This window comes from Heptranchias perlo, chromosome 30 (assembly GCF_035084215.1).
Source record: "Heptranchias perlo isolate sHepPer1 chromosome 30, sHepPer1.hap1, whole genome shotgun sequence".
Lineage (NCBI taxonomy): Eukaryota > Metazoa > Chordata > Chondrichthyes > Hexanchiformes > Hexanchidae > Heptranchias > Heptranchias perlo.
In genome coordinates, this window is record NC_090354.1 from 5,728,237 (window position 1) to 5,751,085 (window position 22,849).

A 22,849-nucleotide genomic window follows, 5' to 3' on the forward strand; every position below is an offset into this window, starting at 1 on the left:
ACTTCTCAAGTAGCCACTGCGTCTCAAAGATGTTCGATAACATTCACTGCCTCCAGGGACAACACAGTATCCGCATTGTGCCGATTCCGTCAACATCACTCCAGTCAGGCACCTCAGACCGCTTTCCCCCTGGATTTCTCCCATAACGTCTATTCGATACCAGTTGCTGCATATACACACTGTTTTTGTTGTTTTCAAAAAATATGAATTACAAAAATATTTTTGGTGGGGTGGGGGAGGGGCAGGGCTTCTCGAAAATAAAATTTATATAGTTGATAATTCAAAGTGATCTACGAGATATATTGATTACCGATCGATTAGGTCTGTGTGGTGGCGTGTCGGAGTCTGTCGAAGCCAATCTTCCAACACACCAGACTTTTCCAACTGTGAAAGAAAATCCAAACCATAGTCCGGTAAAGGGGCAGATTATACAATACAGACAGTCGTATACGAAATGGTGCAATGAAATGCCAACTTGTGAACAGCACCTAGAATCATACAGCACAGAAGGAGGCCATTCGGCCCATCGTGCCTGAGCTATCCAATTATTCCCACTCCCCTGCTCTTTCCCCCATAGCCAGGCAAATTTTCTCCCCTTCAAGTATTTATCCAATTCCTTTTTGAAAATTACTATTGAATCTGCTTCCACCGCCCTTCCAGGCAGTGAATTCTAGGTCGGAACACTTCCATGGATTAAAAAAAAATCTCAACTCACCTCTGGCTCTTTTGCCAATTACCTTAAATCTGTGTCCACTAGCGAATACAACGGTCGACCCTCTTCTTAAATTTGAAATTGCACAAATCTAATTTATCTATTTCATCCTCCACACACACACACAAAAAACCCTTTCCATTGAGGGTTCCTTTAGCCATTTAGGACGGGAAAATCATTCTCCTTTCGAGACTGAGGCTGGTGGTTGTAAACCTGGATCGTTGTCCCCAAGACGCCTTTGGCCGGCGTTTCTCTAGTTATAAAACTGCAGCTGGTGGAAATCTGAATTTTTTAAAGAAAAAACAGAGGAAACATTCTTCCAGTTCTGATGAAAGGACGTCGATCTGAAACGTTAACGTTGCGTTACTCTCGCCACAGATGCTGCCAGACCCGCTGAGCGTTTCCAACATCTTCTGCTTTTATTTCTCTAGATATATCTGGCGCTTTCTTGCCTTTTGATGCTTTTTTTTTCCTCGATGGCTTTTATTTTTAGTGATTTACTACAGTTTCAGATCATTCTCAGCGGCTTGTAGACTCTGAGCTGTGATCTAGTCTGATGGCCAGAGATTGTTCATTGAATTCAGGTTATTATGTCCCTATCTCTAAAATACCACATCACTGGAAACATTTGCACCCCGGTGTTTTATTTCGACTAGAAAGTGGGTGAAAACAGGACCCCATCCTCCTCAAAATTATGCCCCCACGAAACATACCTGCACACCTACACTGAATATAACGACACCTATCACACCGAGACGCCTACATTATAAGCATATCTGGATAGTTACAACTGGACACGCCATAACCGTACAGCCCTTAACCAGCACAGGGAGAGACCTATATCATTGTTTACCAGACACTCGCACTAAACAAAGCTCCACACCCAAATCCCCCCGCACCTGAACACCCAAATGGTTGTTCTCAGTCATACCGAGACTTAATGTTGAGGCTCGTCTATAAAATGAACTCGCGTTGCAGCGTTTGAAATGCAGACTAGATAATGAAAACCAGACCGCGTCTACTTGGCACAATAAATATAAACATTACTGTCTGGGTCTTTCTCTCTCTCTCTTTCTTTTACCCTCGCCGGTGCACAGAAATTGAGAAAGGGCTTTCAGATGTTGACAAGAAGATAGGGTCGAAGAGGTCACAAAACGCTTCCTCCCTCTTAACGTCGTCTTTACAATTCGTAATATTCTTAAACTGGGATTTTTTCTTTCATTAAAAGGGCTCGCTCTCTCAAACATCTGTTGCTGCCCCTTTAGAAATTTTATTTTAGTCTCGTTTCTCTCCCGTTCAATTCAGGAACCGGGTTTCTAGTCGATTCGCACTGCCAAAATGTTTGTTATAGATAGGAAAGTAGAATAAGGTTTATCTAAAATCGGTTCACCATCGAAAGAAAACCATTTATCCATTGCGAAGATGCAACCTTCATTCAGTGAACTACACTGAATTGCCGCTGTTCCGTATTCAGCTCATGCTGGGTTACATTCAGTAAATTAATATTGGAACAGTTAAAAGGGTTTTGATAATCCGGTAAACGTTTCAGAACCGGTTGCAAAAATACCTTATTGGGTCAGTCTTGTAAGAGTGGGAAAACCCGCCGTAACAGAGCTGGCTTTAGAGAAACAGAAAGAACCCTCAAACTGATTCACAGCCCACCGCTTACTAATAGCCTCCCGAAATACCCAGGATTTATTCTGTTTATATATATATATATTTAGCCTTGTTTGGCTATTTGCCAGTAATTTCACGTGGTGTGGTTTACATATATACAGTATTGAAAACAAATCTCTGGGCAGCCTCTTGTTAACATTTCTGAGCAGTTCAAACGGCGCTCTTTCACTTTTATCCCAACGAAGAGAATCTGGACAAACTGCGATAGCAAGATGATTAACTAAATCATGTTTGTCCCGTTTTTTAAAAAAAAAATCCTACGTTTACGGTAACAGTGGCAACGAGAGCAAGAATCTCTCCCGACACCCCAAGGTTCACGGATATTTTATTGTGTAAACTAGGAAAAAATGTAATTTCCTTTCAAATTAACAAGGTAAACAGACCCACCCTCCCCCCTCCCCCATAGACACAATAGTATATTTCACCAGTAGTCCAATAGATCTGGCTGGGATGCTGCTCTGGGTGTGGTCCCAAAACACTTGGCAGTGAAAAGACGCAGACTTGGCACAGGTTTAAAGGGAGTCTCGCCCATCAGTTGGGGATAAAAAAAGAACTTTGACAACGCTTTGTTGCTGCCTCCTTTTCTTCATAATATTTAATCATAGAATCATACAGCACAGAAGGAGACATTTGGCCCATCGTGCCCCTGCGGGGTCTCTGAAAGAACTATCAATCAGTCCCATTCCCCTGCTCTTTCCCCATAGCCCTGCAAATTTTTCTTTTTTCAAGCATATATCAAATTCCCCTTTGAAAGTTACTATTGAATCTGCTTCCATATTTCTGTTGAAATGGCAAATTATTTAAATTCCCTGGGTTAATGGATTTTATTTACCAAATATTTAACCTCCCTCACGTAGGATTACATAGAAATTATAACAGAAAGAGGCCAGTCTGCCTAACCAGCCCAGATGGTGTTTATCCTGCACACCATCCTAATCCCAGTGCCTACACTGTTCCCATATCCTTTTACCTTTCTTCCAATTACCTATCTAACCTATTCTTAAATGTCGACATGGTCTCATACTATGGTTCACTAACTCCATCAGGTTCGTCCTCCCCCCTCCCCCCATCCCAAATCAGATAGATAAGACAATATTTAACAAACTGTTTTATTTTTAAAATAATGTCACACCTCACCCATACCACCTGCCAATGTTGCTGATTCTTGCTGAGGTATAATTTCATGGGCCCTGTCAACAACAACTTGAATTTGTATAGTGCCTTTAACATAGTGGAGGAAAACCTTTTTTACACAGCGAGTGGTTAGGATCTGGAATGCACTGCCCAAGGGGGTGGTGGAGGCAGATTCAATCATGGCCTTCAAAAGGGAACTGGATAAGTACTCGAAAGGAAAAAAAATTGCAGGGCTACGGGGATAGGACGGGGGAGTGGGACTAGCTGGATAGCTCTTGCATAGAGCTGGCATGGTCTTGAAGGGCCAAATGGCCTCCTTCCGTGCTGCAACTTTTCTATGATTCTAGTAAAACGCCCCAAAGAGTGTTATCAAACATAATTTGACACCGAGCCACATAAGGAGATATTAGGACAGGTGACCAAATGCTTGGTCAAAGAGGTAGATTTTAAGGGCCTTAAAGGAGGAGAGATAGAGAGGCAGAACGGTTTAAGGAGCGAATTCCAGAGCTTACGGTCTGGGCAACTGAAGGCACGACCGCCAATGGTGGAGCGATGAAAATCGGAGATGCGCAAGAGGCCAGAATTGGAGAAGTGCAGTATATCTCGGAGGGTTGTAGGACTGAAGGAGGTTACAGAGATGGGGACGGGCGAGACCCTGGAGGGATTTCAAAACAAAGGATTTGTCAGCCCTTTAGACTTCATAAATGTGGTCATTCATGATGTATGAGCCTTGGCAATCTGTGTCGGAATGCTGTGAGGCTGATCCTGACTTCCATGCATGTCTATTGATAAAACCTATAGTTCTAGAGAAGAAGTGGTGGATACTAACTAGGGGAGTGATGTCAGCCTGGCGAGATGAATGCCCCATAGATTGGTCCTGGTGCCCTTACTGTTTATAATTGAGGTACACGGTCTGTAAGCAAAATCCAATGTGTGTGAAATCTACAGATGATACTAAACTAGAGGTTGGGGGGTGGGGGGGGGGGTTTAGTCAAATCTGAAGCAGCCAGGAAACTACAGGAAGATCTAGATTTATTTGCCAGTTGGCAGGACTATGGTAAATAAAATTCAGTATAGATAAGTGCAAGATATTGAACACAAGGGAAGAAATAGGGGACATGCTTAGTGTCAAACTAGCTAGGGGAGAGGCTGAAAGGGTTCCAGGAGTGAACGATAGACTCAACACTGGCCACGTCCAGTCATTGTGATGCAGCAATCAGCAAGTGAATGCTATTTGCCACATCAGTAGAGTATAAAGAAAGAAAGACTTGCATTTATATAGCACCTTTCATGACCTCAGAACATCCCAACGCACTTTACAGCCAATGAAGTATTTTTGAAGTGTAGTCGCTCTTGTAAAGTAGGAAAGGTGGCAGCCAATTTACGCACAGCAAGGTCCCACAAACAGCAATGTGATGATGATCAGATAATCTGTTTTTAGTTGTTGGTTGAGGGATAAATATTGGCCCAGGACACGGGGGAGAACTCCTCTGCTCTTCTTCGAAATAGTGCCGTGGGATCTTTTATGTCCACTTGAGAGGTCTCATCCAAAAGATGGCACCTCCAACAATGCAGCACTCCCGCAGTACTACACTGGAGTGTCAGCCTAGATTTTGTGCCCAAGTCCCTGGAGTTCTAGTCACCGCAACTCTGGAAGGATATATTGGTCTTGCAGGGGGTGCAGTCCTGACTCACCAGAACGATACTGGGGCTAAATGGGTTAAATTATGAGGACAGGTTGCACAGACTAGGTTTTTATTCCCTTGAATATAGAAGATTAAAGGGTGATCTAATTGAGATGTTTAAGATGATCAAAGGATTTGATAGGGTAGATCGAGAGAAACCATTTCCTCTGGTGGGGGACTCCAGAACAAGGGGGGCATAACCTTTAAATTAGAGCGAGGCCATTCAGGAATTAAGTCAGGAAGCATTTCTTCACACAAAGGGTGGTGGAAATCTGGAACTCTCTTCCCCAAAAAGCCTGTTGAGGCTGGGGAGTCAATTGTAAATTTCAAAACTGAGATTGATAGATTTTTGTTAGGCAAGGGTGTTAAGGGTTACGGAACCAAGGCGGGTACGTCAAGTTAGATGCACAACGATGAACAATAGAACAGGCTCGAGGGGCTGAATGGCCTATTCTTGTTCCTATGGAACCAACCCCATGCATGAATCAGCATTTGAGGAGGGGGCAAGGGGAAAAACAAACTGGAAAAAAATCGATGCTTGTATCTGGCTTCAATAGAGAGAAAAGGACATTAGCAGAACCCATGCTTTTTCAGAATCTGTTACAGTCTGAGCTACTCCTCAACACAGCAGCCCCATGACACAACTTAACCGAGAACTGTCTTTACAAGTAAACTGTTAAAAAACCAACTGTTTTCTAAACATATTGGTTTTCTTTGAAAGCTTTTGCTTTGGAAAGTTTTTGTGTATGTTTCCACTATATAAACATACCAATAAATACTTCAATGAAAAACAGAGAGGGGAGACCTAACTGCTTATTGAAATTTGGCTGTCCAGACGATTAATGTAGCAAGGAAAAGCCCTACATTGCTGCCATGCTGGCTGCCAGTTGTTAACCATGTCTAACTATGGTAATTAGAATCCTTTTCGGTACCAAAACCACCAACCAAAATTTCAGTTCCTTTTTTTTTCTTCCAAGTGCAGATGAGAAGTCACTGGTACTGCACCTCTACTGCACCAAAGAGAGCTGTCATTGCAGCTAAACATCCCTTCGAAGAGGAACTTCAAGCAGCTAAACTCTATTCTTGGTGTGCCTGTGGGCACAGCCAAAAGCAGGTATATATTCACTGGTATTATTTAATGCTGTTTAGTTACTTGTAGTTTTGGTCATGGGCACAGTGTACACTTGGGCGCTGATACCACACCGGAAGCAAAATATAAAACTGGCAAACCTGTATTGGCGTTTTGTTAGCCAGGCCAGGTAAGGATGCACATCATGGGCTGTAATATCAAAGAACTCGGTGTAAAACCCTTCCAAAAAAAAATAATCTTTCTTCCCCTTCCTCCCCCCCCCCCCCCCACCCCATTTTTTTTCATGTTCGTCAATGTGAAGGAGATCAGTAGCAGAGCAAGTTACAATTTTAGCTTTTGCTATTTAAGGGCTAATTTTTTGAGACTGTGCTACGCCCACCAGTGGCAAATACCTGAACATTTTAATGATTGGAAAATTGTGGATGGAATATCCAGGAATTCTGTAATGTGCGGATGGACCCTTGCTTCTACCAGTGAACAAGCAGTTCACCCAAATGGACATTCTTCACCCGAGCCTAGGCAGTCAGTGTCAGCAGACTATTCAACCATGGGCTTCGTAGTCAAGCCTATCCTTCCCGAGCCCCACTTTCCAGCAGGAGTCGTTGGATAGCAACCAGGAACCCAGGGGTTAATTTTAACCTAATTTACACGGCGGGAAACCGACGGGATGGGATTGGCTGCTGGTTTTACCCCTGCCCGTTTTTATGAATGCAACAGGGATTGGTTGTCTGCGATTGGGGTTAAGGCACATTATTGGGGTAGAGTGGATTGAACATTATTGGGGTAGAGTGGATTGAACATTATTGGGGTAGAGTGGATTGAACATTACACTGCACCCGGCCCATTCTAAGCCTGATACGGGATCGCTCGATGCCAACTGGGTAATTTTCCAAGTTCATGCAGCCTTGCTCGTTGGCCGTCCATGTCGGGAATTCCTGGATATTCCGTCCACAATTTTCCAATCATTAAAATGTTCAGGTATTTGCCACTGGTGGGCGTAGCACAGTCTCAGAAAATTAGTCCTTAAATAGCAAAATCTAAAATTGTAACTTGCTCCGCTGCTGATCTACTTCACGTTGACGAACATGAAAATTAACCTCAAATACTGGTGTTGATTCACGAACTGCCTTGCAGACAGCCCTCAGAGGTTGGTTGGAATAATTTCCACTCGTGCACCGAAATAATAAGAGTTTTTTTTCTGACAAAATAATATCTTATTTTTGGGTGCCCCAGGAAATAAAAGCCTTTTGATCAGGGTCTATGACACTGCTGGTTTTATATAAATAATACCGCAACACACTTTTAAAATTTGTTTTCAGGATGTGGGCAATGCTATGATGTTGGGCCTTCTAGCAATTGCTTACTAGGCTACTTCAGAGACCATTTAGAGTCAACTACATAGCCTTGGGACGTTTTGCTGCGTTAAAGGCGCGATATGAATGCAAGTTGTTGTAGTGTGGGACTGGAGTCACGTGTAGGCCAGACCAGGTGAAGGTGGCAGGTTCCCTTCCCGACATCAGTGAGCAAGTTGGGTTTCTTTCATGCTTTTTTAAAAATCTCTGGTGCCAGCCCACAAATGATCAGATTTATTTTCACGATTTGCCAAGGCAGCATTTTGAGGTCTTGACCTGTTGAACTGTTACTGTAACGACTACACTTAATACTTACGGTCTCCCCTCAATCTTAGTGTTCATTATATGCCACATGTACACTGGTTTTAACTCAGCCCTGTGTTTATAAAACTTTTCTAAAAGCTATTTTTTAAGGAACAATTCCTGTTCAGTTTGCTCCCCTGCTGTCTTCTCCTGCAGGCATTGGGGTAGAATTTTGTGCGCCTGCTTGGGCAGTAATCTGTCGGAGCGAATCACCTGACCTTTATAGAACCCACCTGGTGAAATCAAGAGAATGAACATCGTCAGGCGGGTTTTATGAAGTGCGTGTGCCAGATTATCACACGGGGTTAATGAGGACAGGTTGCATAGACTAGGCTTCTATTCCCTTGAGTATTGAAGATTGAGGGGTGATTTCATTGAGGTGTTTAAGATGATTAGGGTAGATAGAGATAAACTATTTCCTCGGGTGGGGAGTCCAGAACAAGGGGGCATAACCTTAAAATTAAAGCTAGGCTGTTCAGGGGTGATGTCAGGAAGCACTTCTTCACACAAAGGGGAGTGGAAATCTGGAAGGCTCCCCCCCCCCCCCCCCCCCAGAAAGATGTTGAGGCTGGGGGTCAATTGAAAATTTCAAAACTGAGATTGTTACATTTTTGTTAGGCCAGGGGTATTAAGGGTCACGGAACCAAGGCGGGTAGATTGAGTTACGATACAGATCAGCCATGATCTAATTGAATGGCCAAACAGGCTCCAGGGGCTGAGTGGCCTACTCCTGCTCCTGTGGTCCTACGTTTCCAGTGGCTGGTTGCGGATTAAGGATGGCTGGCAGTGGGCTGGTGGGTTGGCAAGTCTTCCAGGTCTGTACAGCTCCACTACTTCATCAGATAAAATCGCTGGGGGTCATTTTCAACTTCACTGCAAGGACAAAGCGGATCAACTGCCCTTTTATAAAACCTCCCGATTGTCATTTCCAGTGATTTCAATGGAACGAAAATCGGGTGGGTTCCATCGAGGGTGGGTGATCCACTCCGCCAGGTTATTGGCCACACACAGACCAGGAATACTTGCATACCCCATGAGTCATTAGGGAAAGTGTTTTGTGAGTTTTAACAATAGGGTGTGTTTTTCCACATCTGGAAGAATTATAAACATCAAGTATTTAGTTATATAAAAGAATGAACTTCAAAACACCGGCACCCAATGAAGTGTCAAAAATCAAAATTTCAAGCCCCTCCAGACCCATCGCCCCCCCCCACAAAGTAAGTTTAATCCCAGGACAATCATTTCTGAAATTGCCACGATAATAATGTGTTCCTCACAATCTTTTCTCTCCCCTGAGAGTGATTTCCTCTGGTTGTTAAATGTAGCAGCATCATAAAAAAAAACGCTTCAAATCCCTCCATGGGCCTTCCTCCACCCCTGTCTCTGTGATCTTCTCCAACCCTACTTCCCAATATTTACCCTCCACTCTTCCAACTTTGAGGTACTGTGCACCCAGTTCACCATTGGTAGGAAACCAATCTTTACCTAGAGACTGGTTCGAATGTGGAACTCGCTGCTACTGGGAGTAGTTGAGGCGAATAACATAGATGTATTTACGGGAAAGCTAGACGAGGGAGAAAGGAATAGAAGGTTATGCTGATAGGGTTAGATGAGGAGGAGTGGGAGGAGGCTCTTGTGGAGCATAAACACTGGCATGGACCAGTTGGGCCGAATGGCCTGTTTCTGTGCTGTACATTCTATGTAAAGCATTCAGCAACCACCTGCAAAGCACCCTGTGTCATTTCACGAAAGGCACTAAAGAAATGTGAGTTGTTAATGGTTTTGCTAGAAATAGCAAACAGTGGAAATCTTCCAGCTATATATACACAATCACACTACACTTAGCAATCAGGGGAAATCACCCCTTGAAGTTACTGAATCATACTGGTTTTACATGTACACACCTCTAGCAGGGGTCACTGGAGAGAGAGCCAAGGTGCTGAATAATTCTCTTCCGCCCACCCCACTCCCCCCACGGCCAAGGGCACTGAGACCAGTTGAGAGGTCAGTTCGCTGAGCATAGATCAGGAATGCAACCTGGACCTTTTCTGGTTGGTATGAGAGTGCCATCAGGCTCATGAAATCACATGCATCGGATTCCAGTTATTTTAGACTCCAAGATATTGTATTTTTGGAACTATGAAGTATTTCTTTTGAAGTTCCCATAATGGCTTAAGGGATAGATCCAACATGTGGTGTAGCACTGACTCATGTAGACCAGAAGGTTCCTGTTTTTGTTTCCTTGTCTATACTGAGTTGGCCAACCTCAACTAGAATGGGGGAAGGGAACAGGAGCACTACAATTGGTCTTGGTGTCTCTGGGCCAGAGAGGTGATTAAAAAAAAACAATCATCCAAGGCCCCTATTCCTGATTGCTAGCCAATGACCAGTACTGGAAATTGCATATATGTGGATGTCGGGTGAGATCAGAATTGGGTTTGGCTATAGCGGCCCTCCAAAGTCAAATAACCTGGTCATTCCCTCTGGCTACAGTCATACATGATAGATGGGTCACTTGGCCAAGGTAGCAGAGGGCTGCAGACACCTGTGGATCACTCCAGAACAAATCACCATGGAGGGGTGATGGAAAGAAAACATTTTTGTACCACACAATATACTTGTATCTGCTCCTCGGAAGTATCATACGCCAGATAATTATGAAATGCCTGGAAAGACGTCTCTGCTATTCTCGTGGTTCTGTTGACCTATATATGTTCAGTACAATGCAACACAATATTATATTCAATATTCATTATCCGTTACAGAACAAGAACACTTCCTAGACTTTATTTCTTTTCACGGAAGCATGACTGTGTTAAATGTCACTTAACACAGTGTATAAATCATGTAAAACACGTCTTTTAAAATCCTAAACTATTAATAAATTAAGGGGATTACCACTGGAAACGCTGTTTTAAAGCCTTTGACTCATTTTAGTATTTTAGTGTAATGACTCATTAACCACACTCTTTAAAAGTGCAGCTTGACAGTTTGGACTGACATGCCACTGTGCACATGGACAGCCACGTAGTCCCATTCCGTGCACACTTTTCAATGCTATTGCGTCATTCTTCTGCTCGTCCGTGCCTAGAGACACATGAGGCAACCCGTTTCTCCCACTGCAGATTGTGCTCTGGGTTGTTTCCATAGCGAAGACACTCTTTTTATGTGGCTGGGCCGTTCGCCTGACCAGGATTACATCACACTAGTCGGTGGGGGGAGGAATACTTCTAAAGAACCAATTGGAAAAATACAAAATGGCGGAAAAAATATGCACTTAATTAGAATTATTAACAGTGCTTTGAAGCACTTTCGTTGTGAATTTTGTGCTCATCAATACAAGGAATGTTAGTGATAGGGAACAGGACACTTTCCATTTCAGGCACTTTACACAGAACATAGAATATACAGCACAGAAATAGGCCATTCGGCCCAACAGGTCTATGCCAGTGTTTATGCTCCACATGAGCCTCCTCCCACCTTACTTCATCTCACCCTATCAACATATCTTTCTATTCCTTTCTCCTTCATGTGTTTATCTAGCTTCCCCTTAAATGCATCTATGTTATTCGCCTCAGCTACTCCATGTGGTAACGGGTGGGAAAGTGGTGTTGAGGACGAAGATCAGTCATGGTCTTATTGAAAGGTGGAGCAGGCCCGAGGGGCCGTATGGCCTACTCCCGCTCCTATTTCTTATGTTCTCATGTTCTTATGAGTTTCACATCCTCACGACTCTCTGGGTGAAGAAGTAGAGTAAAGCTTCCTAGCACTGTGACTTAGCCTCTCATCTTCAGAAAAAACATTACTCTACTCACCTACTGTGCCATTGTGATGTTTTCCCACTTGCTACAACAGCCATCCTCTGGCTTCAGCATTAGATTTCCCGTTTGGTGCTGAATTATGGATTTTGTGATGTGGGCCCATGAGGAAGTCAGTTGAGACTGCCCAAACTCATTTCGCATGGGGCCCTTACAGACAGAGGAGACCTCATCCCAACAATGTGGGCTGGATTTGAGCCTTGGTTCCAGAGACGAAAGACCAGTGTCTGATGAACAACACCAGCCAGTAACTTGGAGAATTTTAAAAAGTGAATGTCCTGTTAAGCTTGAGCCTTTGGTGGTCATTTATTGGCCTGTTCTCAATATTAGCTCCAGGAAGGAAAGGCAAAGCATCAAGGGAACATTAATCTGCATCGTCAATAATGTGCAGATTTAAAAAAGAACTGCTTTCATGGAATCTTACAAACTTGTGGAGGTCATTTAGTTTTGCCTGTTGTCTGTTCATCGGAGCTATCTATTCTAATCCATTTCCCTTCTCTTTCTCCATATTTTTCTTCAAGTATTTATCTAATTCTCTCTTGCATGCTGTGATTGACTTGGCTTCAATATGCACTTGTGCTGATTCATTCCATATTCTTTATTTGGAAAATAAAATTCTCTAACCTCCCCCTTTATGTCCTTCTGGTACTAATCCCAAATGTATGCCTCCGTGTTCCTGATTTAATGACTAACGGAAGTAATCTTTCACCATTTATCCTTTTAAAGACTTTCAAATTTTTAAATACTTCCCTTAGACCCCCCGACACCCTCCCCCCTTAACTATCACTGCTGTAGTGATTATAGCTCTACTTTTCAATTTTCTTTCCAGAACTATATTCTCCACTCCCTGGTATCATCCTAGTAAATCTAAATTGTACTTTTTCCATGACTCCAATATCCTTCCTATAATGAGATTCCCAAAACTAACCAATGTCTTGTAAAGATTCATTATCACCTCCTTGCTTTTGTACTCAATGCTTCTATATGTATAAAGTCCAGATTCTCATTTGCCCCTTTTGTAGATTTTTCCATTCGCAATCCTGCTTTTAAGGATCTGTATATCTGATCTCCTAAATTGGTTTTTCCACTCCATTAATAATTTCTCATTTTAGGGTATATTTCCATTCACTGTTCTTTTTCCTTCTGCTCTAACTTCCCAATGTCGAGCTGTAGTCTCCCATGCTCTTCATCACAGTTTCTCATGCCCTTTCTCATGCTCCTTCTTTAGCATCGACATTTGACATCCTCTCCTCTCCTAAAGGCAGCGACTTGTGCTCTGTTTTCATTCTGCGGGCAATGGCAGATCTCTGGTGTCTTGTCCTGTCTAATTGTCTATGCACAGCGTCAGCTGTGGCTCAGTTGGTAGCACTCTCGCCTCTGAATCAGAAGGTTGTGGGTTCAAGTCCCACTCCAGAGACAAAATCTAGGCTGACACTCCAGTGCAGTGTTAAGGGAGTGCTGCACTGTCAGGGATGCTGAATTTCAGAAATAATCTATCACAAATAAACTAATGGGATGAATGAAGGCCTTGGCCATAAGATACAACCTTTATTTCTCTTGCTGCACAGAAAATAGCTGCCACATTTCCCTGCATAGCAATAGTCACTGCAATGCAAAAGTAGTTCATCGTACATGAAGCACTTTTGAGACATTTCAGAGATCTGATGAGGCGGTATATAAATGAAGGTCTTGCTTGAGCAATTTGGACAAATGATTTTTGGAATGAGCAAATCAGACAAAGTCCATTTTTCCACCAGAAAAATGAGCCATCACCATCCCAATCAAAATCTGGCAAAACTCAACCAAAACTTGAGGCAAATGTGACTTCATTATCAATTTCGAAACTTATCACCTTGCAGCTGAGAGTCATGTGCAGAAGCACTTGAGCATCCAGATAGGATCAAGATCATTTTTCTTTTAACATTTTAATCTATTTTTTTTGACAGTTCTGCTTCGGAGTAGGACTGAGAAGCAGATCAGATGAACTTTGAATTGGTAACATTGACGTCACCTGACATGGACAAGTGGGGGATTTATTTGGAGAAAAAAAAATTGTAGTAGCCTTAAGGGCCCGACTATATCTTTTCCATTATCTGTTCAAGCATCAACACAACCCTGCATAAGAATGATTGAAATATGTAGCGAAGGACAGCCAAAAAATTCAGCTTCCTTTATGATTTTTAAACAAGTGAGTATCCTGTAGCCAAACAGATATTGGCAGCAAAGTTAAGAAATATTTCTGATTTGGAAATGAGCTATCTTCCCTCGCCCTTATCTGCTGCAGTGGATCTATCAATTTGTGATGAATACTGAAACTATCAGTGGCAACTTGATTGATGTCCTCAAACTCGTATCTCAAAGTAAAATAGTAACCAAGTTCAGACAAGTATTGCCTTTAATCTACAGCAAGTGTCAGATAATCAGAGACTGTGCAAAGTTGCACACTTGTTTTTTTTATTTTCTTTTTTTCACCTGTTTTCTCCCCCCTCCTGGAGCCTATAGTTCTACAGGTGTGCTGGGTGCCCTACAGTGCACTCAAGTGATCATTCTTTATGTTAGTTTCAGCAGGCTGTTTGACTGTGGGCTCAGCCTGTTTCTGTTCTGAGCCCAGATCCATCCACACGTGTATGCTTTTTCTCGCTCTCTGACTCTCTCTCTCTCTTCCTCGCTCGCTCTCTCTCTCTCTCTCTCTCTCTTTCTCAGCAAGGATTGCTGGATGGCAGCCAGGAGCAAGGAACTGTTTTGTTTTCCCATCCCTAACGGAGGGCGAGACCAGTTGAAAGCATTCCCAGTGCCACCCCGGCCAAATTCAGCAAAGAATGGGAATTGAACAGGTACCTTCCTGGTCTTTATGCCTCTGCTACATTTCACCAGCTGAACCATTGAGGGAGCTTTCACATGTATTGTTGCAGTGAACGAAACATTTGTCTTTGAGAGAGTGCAATATGATTTTGTTCAGAAACATGGCCAAAAAATAGCAAGATTTAATCCGATCAGCATGATTCAAAAATGTGAATTGGTACAATTAGTGTAATTATTGATGAACATAGAATCATACAGCGCAGAAGGAGGCCATTCAGCTCATATTTTGATTGCTAAAAAATGTGAATTGGAATAATCAGTGATGAATATGATTGCTAAAAAATGTAAATTGTAGTTCAAATATTAATAATAACCAAAAAACTTAACAGTGAAAGTGGGTGAGTTTCACGTAGAAAATACTGTTATATTTTTAATCCAAATATATAGAAAAAACAAATCTACATTTAGATATTCCTGTGAAACACTTCAAGGTGGTCCCTTAAGCGATGATTATACAATGGGTAGAGCAAGTGATTTGTCTCACACAACATCCCATGACAAATCCAGCAAATTTCGACATGTAGAGCAATTTTGTGTAAAGATTCCTGGAGGCAGTTCTTGAATTTGTACAAGTGATGATGTGTCACTAATTGCACCAATTCACTTTTTCTAGTTCAAATACTGCCCTAAGAACCACATCGGTTTAGAGTGATATCAGGCTGGCAGATTTTCAACTTGCCACCTGGACGTGCAAATCATTTTATATACCGCCCAATTTTCCTTTCCAGTGAAATCGACGGGAATGATAATCGGGCGGTTTATGTTACGGGTAGCCGATCTACAATGCCAGTTTTACACCCAGGTGGCATGTTGAACGGCTGCCCCCGCATATCCTGCTGCTCCGCCTCACTCTCTGATCAGGGAAAATGGCTAGATTTAAACATCAAGAAAGACTCAATGGGGGGAAGTCGGCTCTCTGCTAACATTGAAAAGATTTTTAAAATGCAGCCGCCAACAGGCTGGTGGTGTGAGACTACCTCCTTGTGTACATAAGGTACAGGCAAGTGATCATACGCAGTTCTGCATCTGGTCAAAGTCAAAACCACATTGCATCAACACGCAGTGTAGTGTAACTGGCCTTCCAAAACTCTGCCGCCTGTATCCAAACTCGCACTCTAAGTCCCGTTCAGCCATCACCCCTGTGCTCGCTGACCTACATTGGTTCCCGGTCCAGCAAAGCCTCAATTTTAAAATTCTCATCCTTGTGATCAAATCCCTCCATGGCCTCGCTCCTCCATATCACTGTAACCTCCTCCAGCCCTACGATCCTCCGCGATTTCTGCGTTCCTCCAATTCTGGCCTCTTGCACATCTCTGATTTTCATCGCTCCACCATCGGCAGCCGTGCCTTCAGCTCCCTAAACCTCTCCACCAATCTCTCCTCCTTTTAAGTCGCTCCTTAAAACCTACCACTTTGACCAAGCTACCTGCCCTAATATCTCTTTATGTGGCTCGGTGTCAAATTTTGTGTGATAACGCACCTGTGAAGCGCCTTGGGACATTTTACTATGTTAAAGGCGCTATGTAAATGTAAGTTGTTGTTGTTTTAAGTAATGAACTAAGTGGCACAGGCTATTAAGGACAAATAAAAAGATTTACTGAGCCACTGGTTTACAGTGACTGAATAAATCAAATTCCATTTCTAATATGTGGGGTTCTTGAATTTTTACAGGTGTTTTGGGGATTGCGTTTTCCACAATTTCTTTCCGTTTAAAATTAAGGTTTGTGATTAAGTCAAATTCCCTTTTTACTATTACACGTGAATCCAGGATTTTAAGGATCACATTCTGCAATTCTATCCATTTTTCCATGAAAACCGCAAACCAGTAAACTTGCAAATAAAAGGAAGACAATTTAAGGAGTGTTGAAATGAAAATTGACGTCAAAAAATAAACTTGGAAAGCTGCCTACCAAGATGGTGTGGATCATCTGATCTTTGAGTTGAGTTTGGATTGGATGCAATTTTCTTCAATTGCACCTTGAGATAACCACAAAAAAAAATTATTCCCAGTAGTATGAATTGTGGACAGGAGTTTCTTCCTCGGGCACAACCCAGAAGTTAGACCCGAAAAAGTGCCCAACGTTCGCTCATTTTGCCAATGTTGAATTACGCCCAAGTATCCTCCTTATCTCATTAGAATATGCCCAAACTTAAAATGGGCGTAAATCAGTGTAAATAATTGGGGCCCGAGGAAACGCCAACCCCACACCAGCATGTTTCTTTGAGTCTTAAAATTTAAGTGTCAACTCATTTGACCATCATTCATGTACATCAGTCACAGCGTGTTTAAGGACCTGCGATCGGGGAAGCTTTTCAATTTTTCATGTGATTTATACACTTGTGCCACTTAAATCCATTCAAAGAAACAGAAAACACAGAGCAGGTATCAGTGAGGATGGAAAAACATTTTAAACGCTCAAAAAATTAAATCAAAAGACCAGAAAAATGACTCTCTTTCCTGCTGTGCCTGAAAATCTGATCACAACATTGAGAGACCCCCGAGCACGCAAAATTGGAGGATACTCGCGTTTGAGAGTTGGGGGGTGGGGGGCGTGGCCAGTTTGGTGGGCGGAGTTTTGTTCGGAGGGAGGGTTTGATAGGCGGATGTAAAAGATCGCGGGGGCTTGTAGTCATGTGGGTAACTCATCTACGCCCAAAATTCCATGATCTTTTTGCCCATGTACGGGCGAATTCCGGGCGCAAATTCGGAGCAAACTGCAGGCCAGTGTATATTGTATGTGGTCCTTTGTCCAATTTTTAAACTGTGTGGCTTTCTTTTTGCTTCTTTTCAGCCATTCTGTGACGGGACCCACAAGTCTTTTCCTTCAGCTCCAACCCCATTAAGGTTCAAACTGGAGGAGGCGAAGACAGTCTGGCTGTGCGGCTGCAAACAGACCAAGAACCCTCCTTACTGCGATGGCACCCACAAAGAGGACTGGATCCAACAGGCTGCTCTCCATACAAGCCCTTCTTTGGACTAGTGCCCCATCACAAGCTGCCGTGAAAGCTACTTACACACACTACTAAAAAAAAAAAATCTTTGTTCACCTTATGTCACTTTTTTTTTGAAAGCAGTTTAGGGTCTTTCAGGAATTTCTGGCTTATGTGAGATTTTTAAGATTTGAGTTAAATTTAACTGCAGTATTAGTTAGGGGGCTCCCTAGGGGAGGGGTCAGGGGAATAATCCAGACCCAAAGGATTGAAATGGTCCTCAGTAAAAATTAACATGAAGGCAATCACTACAAAAGATTTTCACTGCTATGTTTGAATGAGATTAATTTAAGGGGAAGCTACATAAATACATGAGGGAGAAAGGAATAGAAGGATATGGTGATACGGTGAGATGAAGTAGAGTGGGAAGAAGCTCATGAGGAGCATAAACACTGGCATAGACCAGTTGGGCCGAATGGCCTGTTTCCGTGCTGTAAAATTCTGTGTAATGCTTGTTTATAGTTTAGTTCCAAAATTGTAAGCATGTATATGGAGCTCTGCTTCCCATATGTTCTAGCTCTGTGTTGGGTTTTGATTGTACCGGAATTCAGTCCAGTAGTAATGAGTCACACAAATGCGTAGCCGAATCGATTGAAAGCAGTTTAGATTCTTTCAGGAAGTTACAGCTTATGTGGGATTTTTTTTTTGAACCTTGAGTGAAATATAAGGTTACTGAGTCGAGGTTTCCTGGCAAAAAATAATCCCAAACCCCAAGGGAGTTATGAAATTTTACAGGGAGTTCTCCCGACATCCTGCTATGACTTTGGTGGAACCCCACCCCCCCCTCAGACAAACGTCCGCTTTCAACGGTTTGCCCCATTTTTCCATGACCATTTATGCCATTTTCTCCAGGTGAGTCCGCTGGCCTCCCCCTGACTTTACAGCGGGAGACTGTGAAACCCCTCCGACCCTCTGGAATTTCAGGGCCGAATGCGGGAGAATGTCCAAATGATTCACTTTTTCGAGGTCTGGTGTCACTTTTTGCCCCCTCCCGCCTCTAGTCCGCTTGACCCCCATCTCCGAGTACTTGCTACGTGTAGAAGAGTAGGTAGAAAAAGCCTGCCTGTGATTTACCGATGCACACAGGTGGCGGTCAAGGTTCACTGCCAGACCCGTGTATTGGGAAAATTACCCGGAGTCTAAGGCCACAATTTTAACCTGACCTGCCCGGCGGGTTCGGGTCGCGTGTGCATTGTGCAACCCCCCCCCCCCCAATTTTACCATCCATGGGGCGATGCACAGACCCCCATGGCCATCACCACACTGGATACCCTTAAACTGGCATAGTGTAGCTCCCACCTGCCAGGATTATCTCCCTGCAAGATGAAACAGTGCCTTTTTAAGACAATTATTCAAAAAATGTAAGTGACCTAATAAATCACTATGTATTTTTGCAAGAGATTTACCTAGGCAGGAGGGAGCTCTGTGCCAGCTATTCAGTAACCTATACAGAAGGTGGGTGGCCACAACCACCATTGTTGAGAACTTAATCCGCGAAAGAAACAGCTTTAATATTTGAGCAATCTCTGTCTGGACCCAACCCATTTTTAAATCCAACCTAAAACACTGATTTTTTTTTTAAACAAAAAAAATGTTTACTAGGTTGCTAGTGTATCATAAAGTGCAGTCAGGGCTTTAATTAACTCTTCACATTATTGTCAGTGCAGTGGTTAAGGTGTTCACATCAAGTTCCTGTCTACGAGATTCAAAGCATTCATTAACCTTACTTCAAATTAATAACTGTGTTAAATTCGTACAGACAGGAATTTAAGGAAACCCCTAAAACACTGATTTTCTCGTCATCCTCCCCTAAATAATTGATAGTAGAAAGACAGAACTTGCATTTATATAGCGCCTTTCACAACCTCAGGACATCCCAAAGCACTTTACAGCCAATTAAGTACTTTTGAAGTGTAGTCACTGTTGTAACGTAGGGAAACATTATCACAGTGACTACACTTCAAAAGTACTTCACTGATAGTAAAGCGCTTTGCTTTATAGCCGATGAAGTACTTTTCAAGTGTAGTACCAAATAACACAAATATTTGCTCGTTCAATTAGCTATTCTGTTGTTTTTAATATAAGATGATTCACTGCACTGTAAAATGCTACAAAATGGTTTTGAAATGCAACGATGCCTTTTTGGTGCATTGTGATAAATGGCAAAATTGGAGTTTTAAAACCGAGATTGTCAAGCATTGTGATTTATGTCACCTTCGTGCTGCAGGAACCTGCTTTGCAGTGAGTGCCAGTTCCACGGTACTGTATTCTCTGGCAAAGTGCAGCTTTCTGTGCGCGTTCTTAAATGCTTGTACGAAGTTCAGCTCATCAGGGTAATGGACATCAGCCTTGGCCGGTGGAACCAAAACCCATGGAATGGTTTGGCTGGATGCTATGAAGGGGAGGACTGTAGGTCCTTCTGGGCTCAGTGACTTAAGATGGGTTGTATGGTCTTCCTCAACCCAGTCTTTCTTGTAACATGCTGACTTTTAAATTAAGATTTCTTTTAAAAATGCCTTTGCAACAGTTATGTTCTTGTGTGTCAGCCATGGCTCAATGGGCAGCACTTACCTCTGAGTCGGAAGGTTCAAGTTCCACTCCAGAGACCTGAGCAGAAAATCTAGGCTGATGCTCCTAGTGCAGTACCAAGGGAGTGCTGCGCTGTCGGAGGTGCCGCCTTTCACATGAGACATTAAACCGATGCCCCGTCTGCCCCCTCAGATGGATGTAAACGATCTCGACACTATTTCGAAGAAAAGCAGAGGAGTTCTCTCCGGTGTCCTGGCCAATATTTATCCTCAATCAACATCTCTGAAACAGATTCTCTGGTCATTGTCGCATTGCTGATTGTGGGAGCTTGCTGTGTGCAAATTGGCTGCCGCATTTCCTACATTACAACAGTAACTACATTTCAAAAGTACTTCATAGGTTGTAAAGCACTTTGGGACATGCTGAGGTCATAAAAGGCGCTATATAAATGCAAGTTTTTTTTTCTTAGTTGCACATATGCTACAACTAATGTGAGACAATCCCCTCAGATCAACAACTTCAAACCACAGTTATGTTGTGCTTTGTGCATCCATGTAACAGGAAAACGATGTCAGATTAACACAGAAGCTGCAGTATAACCGAATTTACACACTAAAATTCGCAAAAATAAAACAATCTCCATGTAGGCCAAATATACAGGATAACGGGTATCATTCAAAGTAATAATTCAGCTGAGTTCCAATAACGCTGCAATTCTCAAGCAGTATTGTGTATGTTATCTGAACTGCGATTCTATTACTGTCTTTAGTTCACTGCAATATATCAGATACTATTCCAGATCTTTATAAGGCTGTGAATTTTGTTATAATCATTTTTCTTTATGTTGCCATTTCATGATGCCATGTGATGTAGGATCTGTGTTGTTCCTAGTTTAATTTTTTTTCTTGCCAAGTTTGTTCCTCCTATCCCATTGGCATTGACTCCATGCCAAGGTACAATTCAATGGGCACAAGATTGCCTGTGGTACGTCGCGCAAGTAGACTTTATTTGAGGCCCAGTCTGCCCTCTCAGCTGGATGTTAAAGATCCCACGGTACTATTCAAAGAAGAACAGGGGAGTTCTCCCCAGTGTCCTGGTCAACATTTATCCCTCAACCAACATCACTAAAACAGATGATCTGGTCATTTATTTCATTGCTGTTTTTTGGGACCTTGCTGTGTGCAAATTGGCTACCGCGCTTCTTAAATTACAAGTGACTGCACTTCAAAAATACTTGGTTGTAAAGTGCATAGGGACATGCTGAGGTTGTGAAAGGTGCTATATAAATGCAAGTTTTGCATTTTTTTCCTTTTTATTTGTATGAGGCCCTTGTCAGCGAGTGTCTGCAGGATATTTAGCCATGGGATCACTGAATGTACAGCCGGGGAGTCATTCGATGGAGGTCAGGAGCAAGAACTGTAGATGATTTTCCTCTCCGTACATGGCTCTGAGGCCTGATGTAACAACCCCATAACCAAGGCTGAGATCAGCCAACTCACCACAGACTGGAGGTGAAACCTGGGACCTTTTTCCTGTATGTGTTTCTCAATGGATAAACTTGTTGAGTCACTGGAGTATGATAATGGCTTTCACTGCTACAATATGTATCCTTGAAACTCTTGAAACCGTCACAACTGATTGTACAGAGTATTTTATTTTTGTTAAATACTATTTTTTTAACGTATTGAGGTACTGAGGTACATTGTTGGGACAGAGTAGAGGGAGCTTTACTCTGCATGTGGCCCATTGCTTGACCTAGGAGTTTCTTGATTTTGACACTGGAACGGTTAAGAACTCTATTTCCCAGCATCAATATCTTCAGCATGACATTTACAAAAACAAAAGTTAATTTGTGCAAACCCAGAAATAGTTACGAGCATCAGGTCAGAGACACCAGTGCTTTTTGCAACCAAATATACTGGGGTAAATTTTTGTCATCATCGCAGGGACAGGGATCTGGGTTAGTGGATCAGTGGAATGAAAATCAGATGGGTTCGGTAACTGGCAGGCGATCAGCTCCGCCAGATTACTGCCCTTGTGATGAAGGTAAAAAATTTGCCCTATTCAATTGTCTTTATTAACAAAAAATCTCGTGGGCAAAATGTTTATTAGGACTTCCAAGTAAATGGAACGGTTTAAGATGTAGGTTCACTTGTGATTCTACACTCATTAAACACTTGTTCTCAGCCGTACTATCAGAAGGAGGTGAGGGAAGGAAAAAATCACAGGAATAAGCTGGGGAGTAGGTCAGCTGTCTGCTCTCTTGGCTGAGGAATAAGGTGTAGCCCTGGGAGACTCCGGAATGGAATAAGATAACATAAAAAACCTGGGCCAAGATCTATAAATCCCACGATAGTTTTGTTGATGTAATGAATGTTTACTTGTCAATAATTAAAGATAAAGTACAATACAACACGCTGGTTGATGGAAAGTTTTTTTGATATTTGATGGTTTTACTGGTTTATATGCTTCTCTAGGCGTCCATTGTGGGTCAAGATAGGGAAACCCTTATTAAAGATAAGGTCATGGAGCATCTGGATAGAAATAAAATCATAAAAGATAGCCAGTTTGGGTTCATGAAGGGACGGTCTTGTCAATCTAATTTACTGGTTTTCTTTGATGGCATGACATAGGAGCTTGATAGGGGTAAGGCAGTGGATGTGCTGTACTTGGATTTCATTAAGACCTTTGATACA

The 22,849-nt window shown here is 42.6% G+C and overlaps 1 protein-coding gene across 1 annotated transcript in view; it reads left to right on the plus strand.

Moving 5' to 3' along the window:
* Positions 1–22,566, plus strand: part of LOC137299847 (CDGSH iron-sulfur domain-containing protein 3, mitochondrial-like) — a 41,289-nt gene extending 18,723 nt beyond the window's left edge. Inside the window, exons 2-3 of the mRNA XM_067968779.1 lie at positions 6,191–6,322; positions 17,426–22,566. Coding sequence (XP_067824880.1) covers positions 6,191–6,322; positions 17,426–17,614 — 321 coding nt within the window. The 3' untranslated portion in view covers positions 17,615–22,566. The remainder of the gene's footprint in view (positions 1–6,190; positions 6,323–17,425) is intronic.
* The last annotated feature ends 283 nt before the right edge of the window (positions 22,567–22,849 follow it).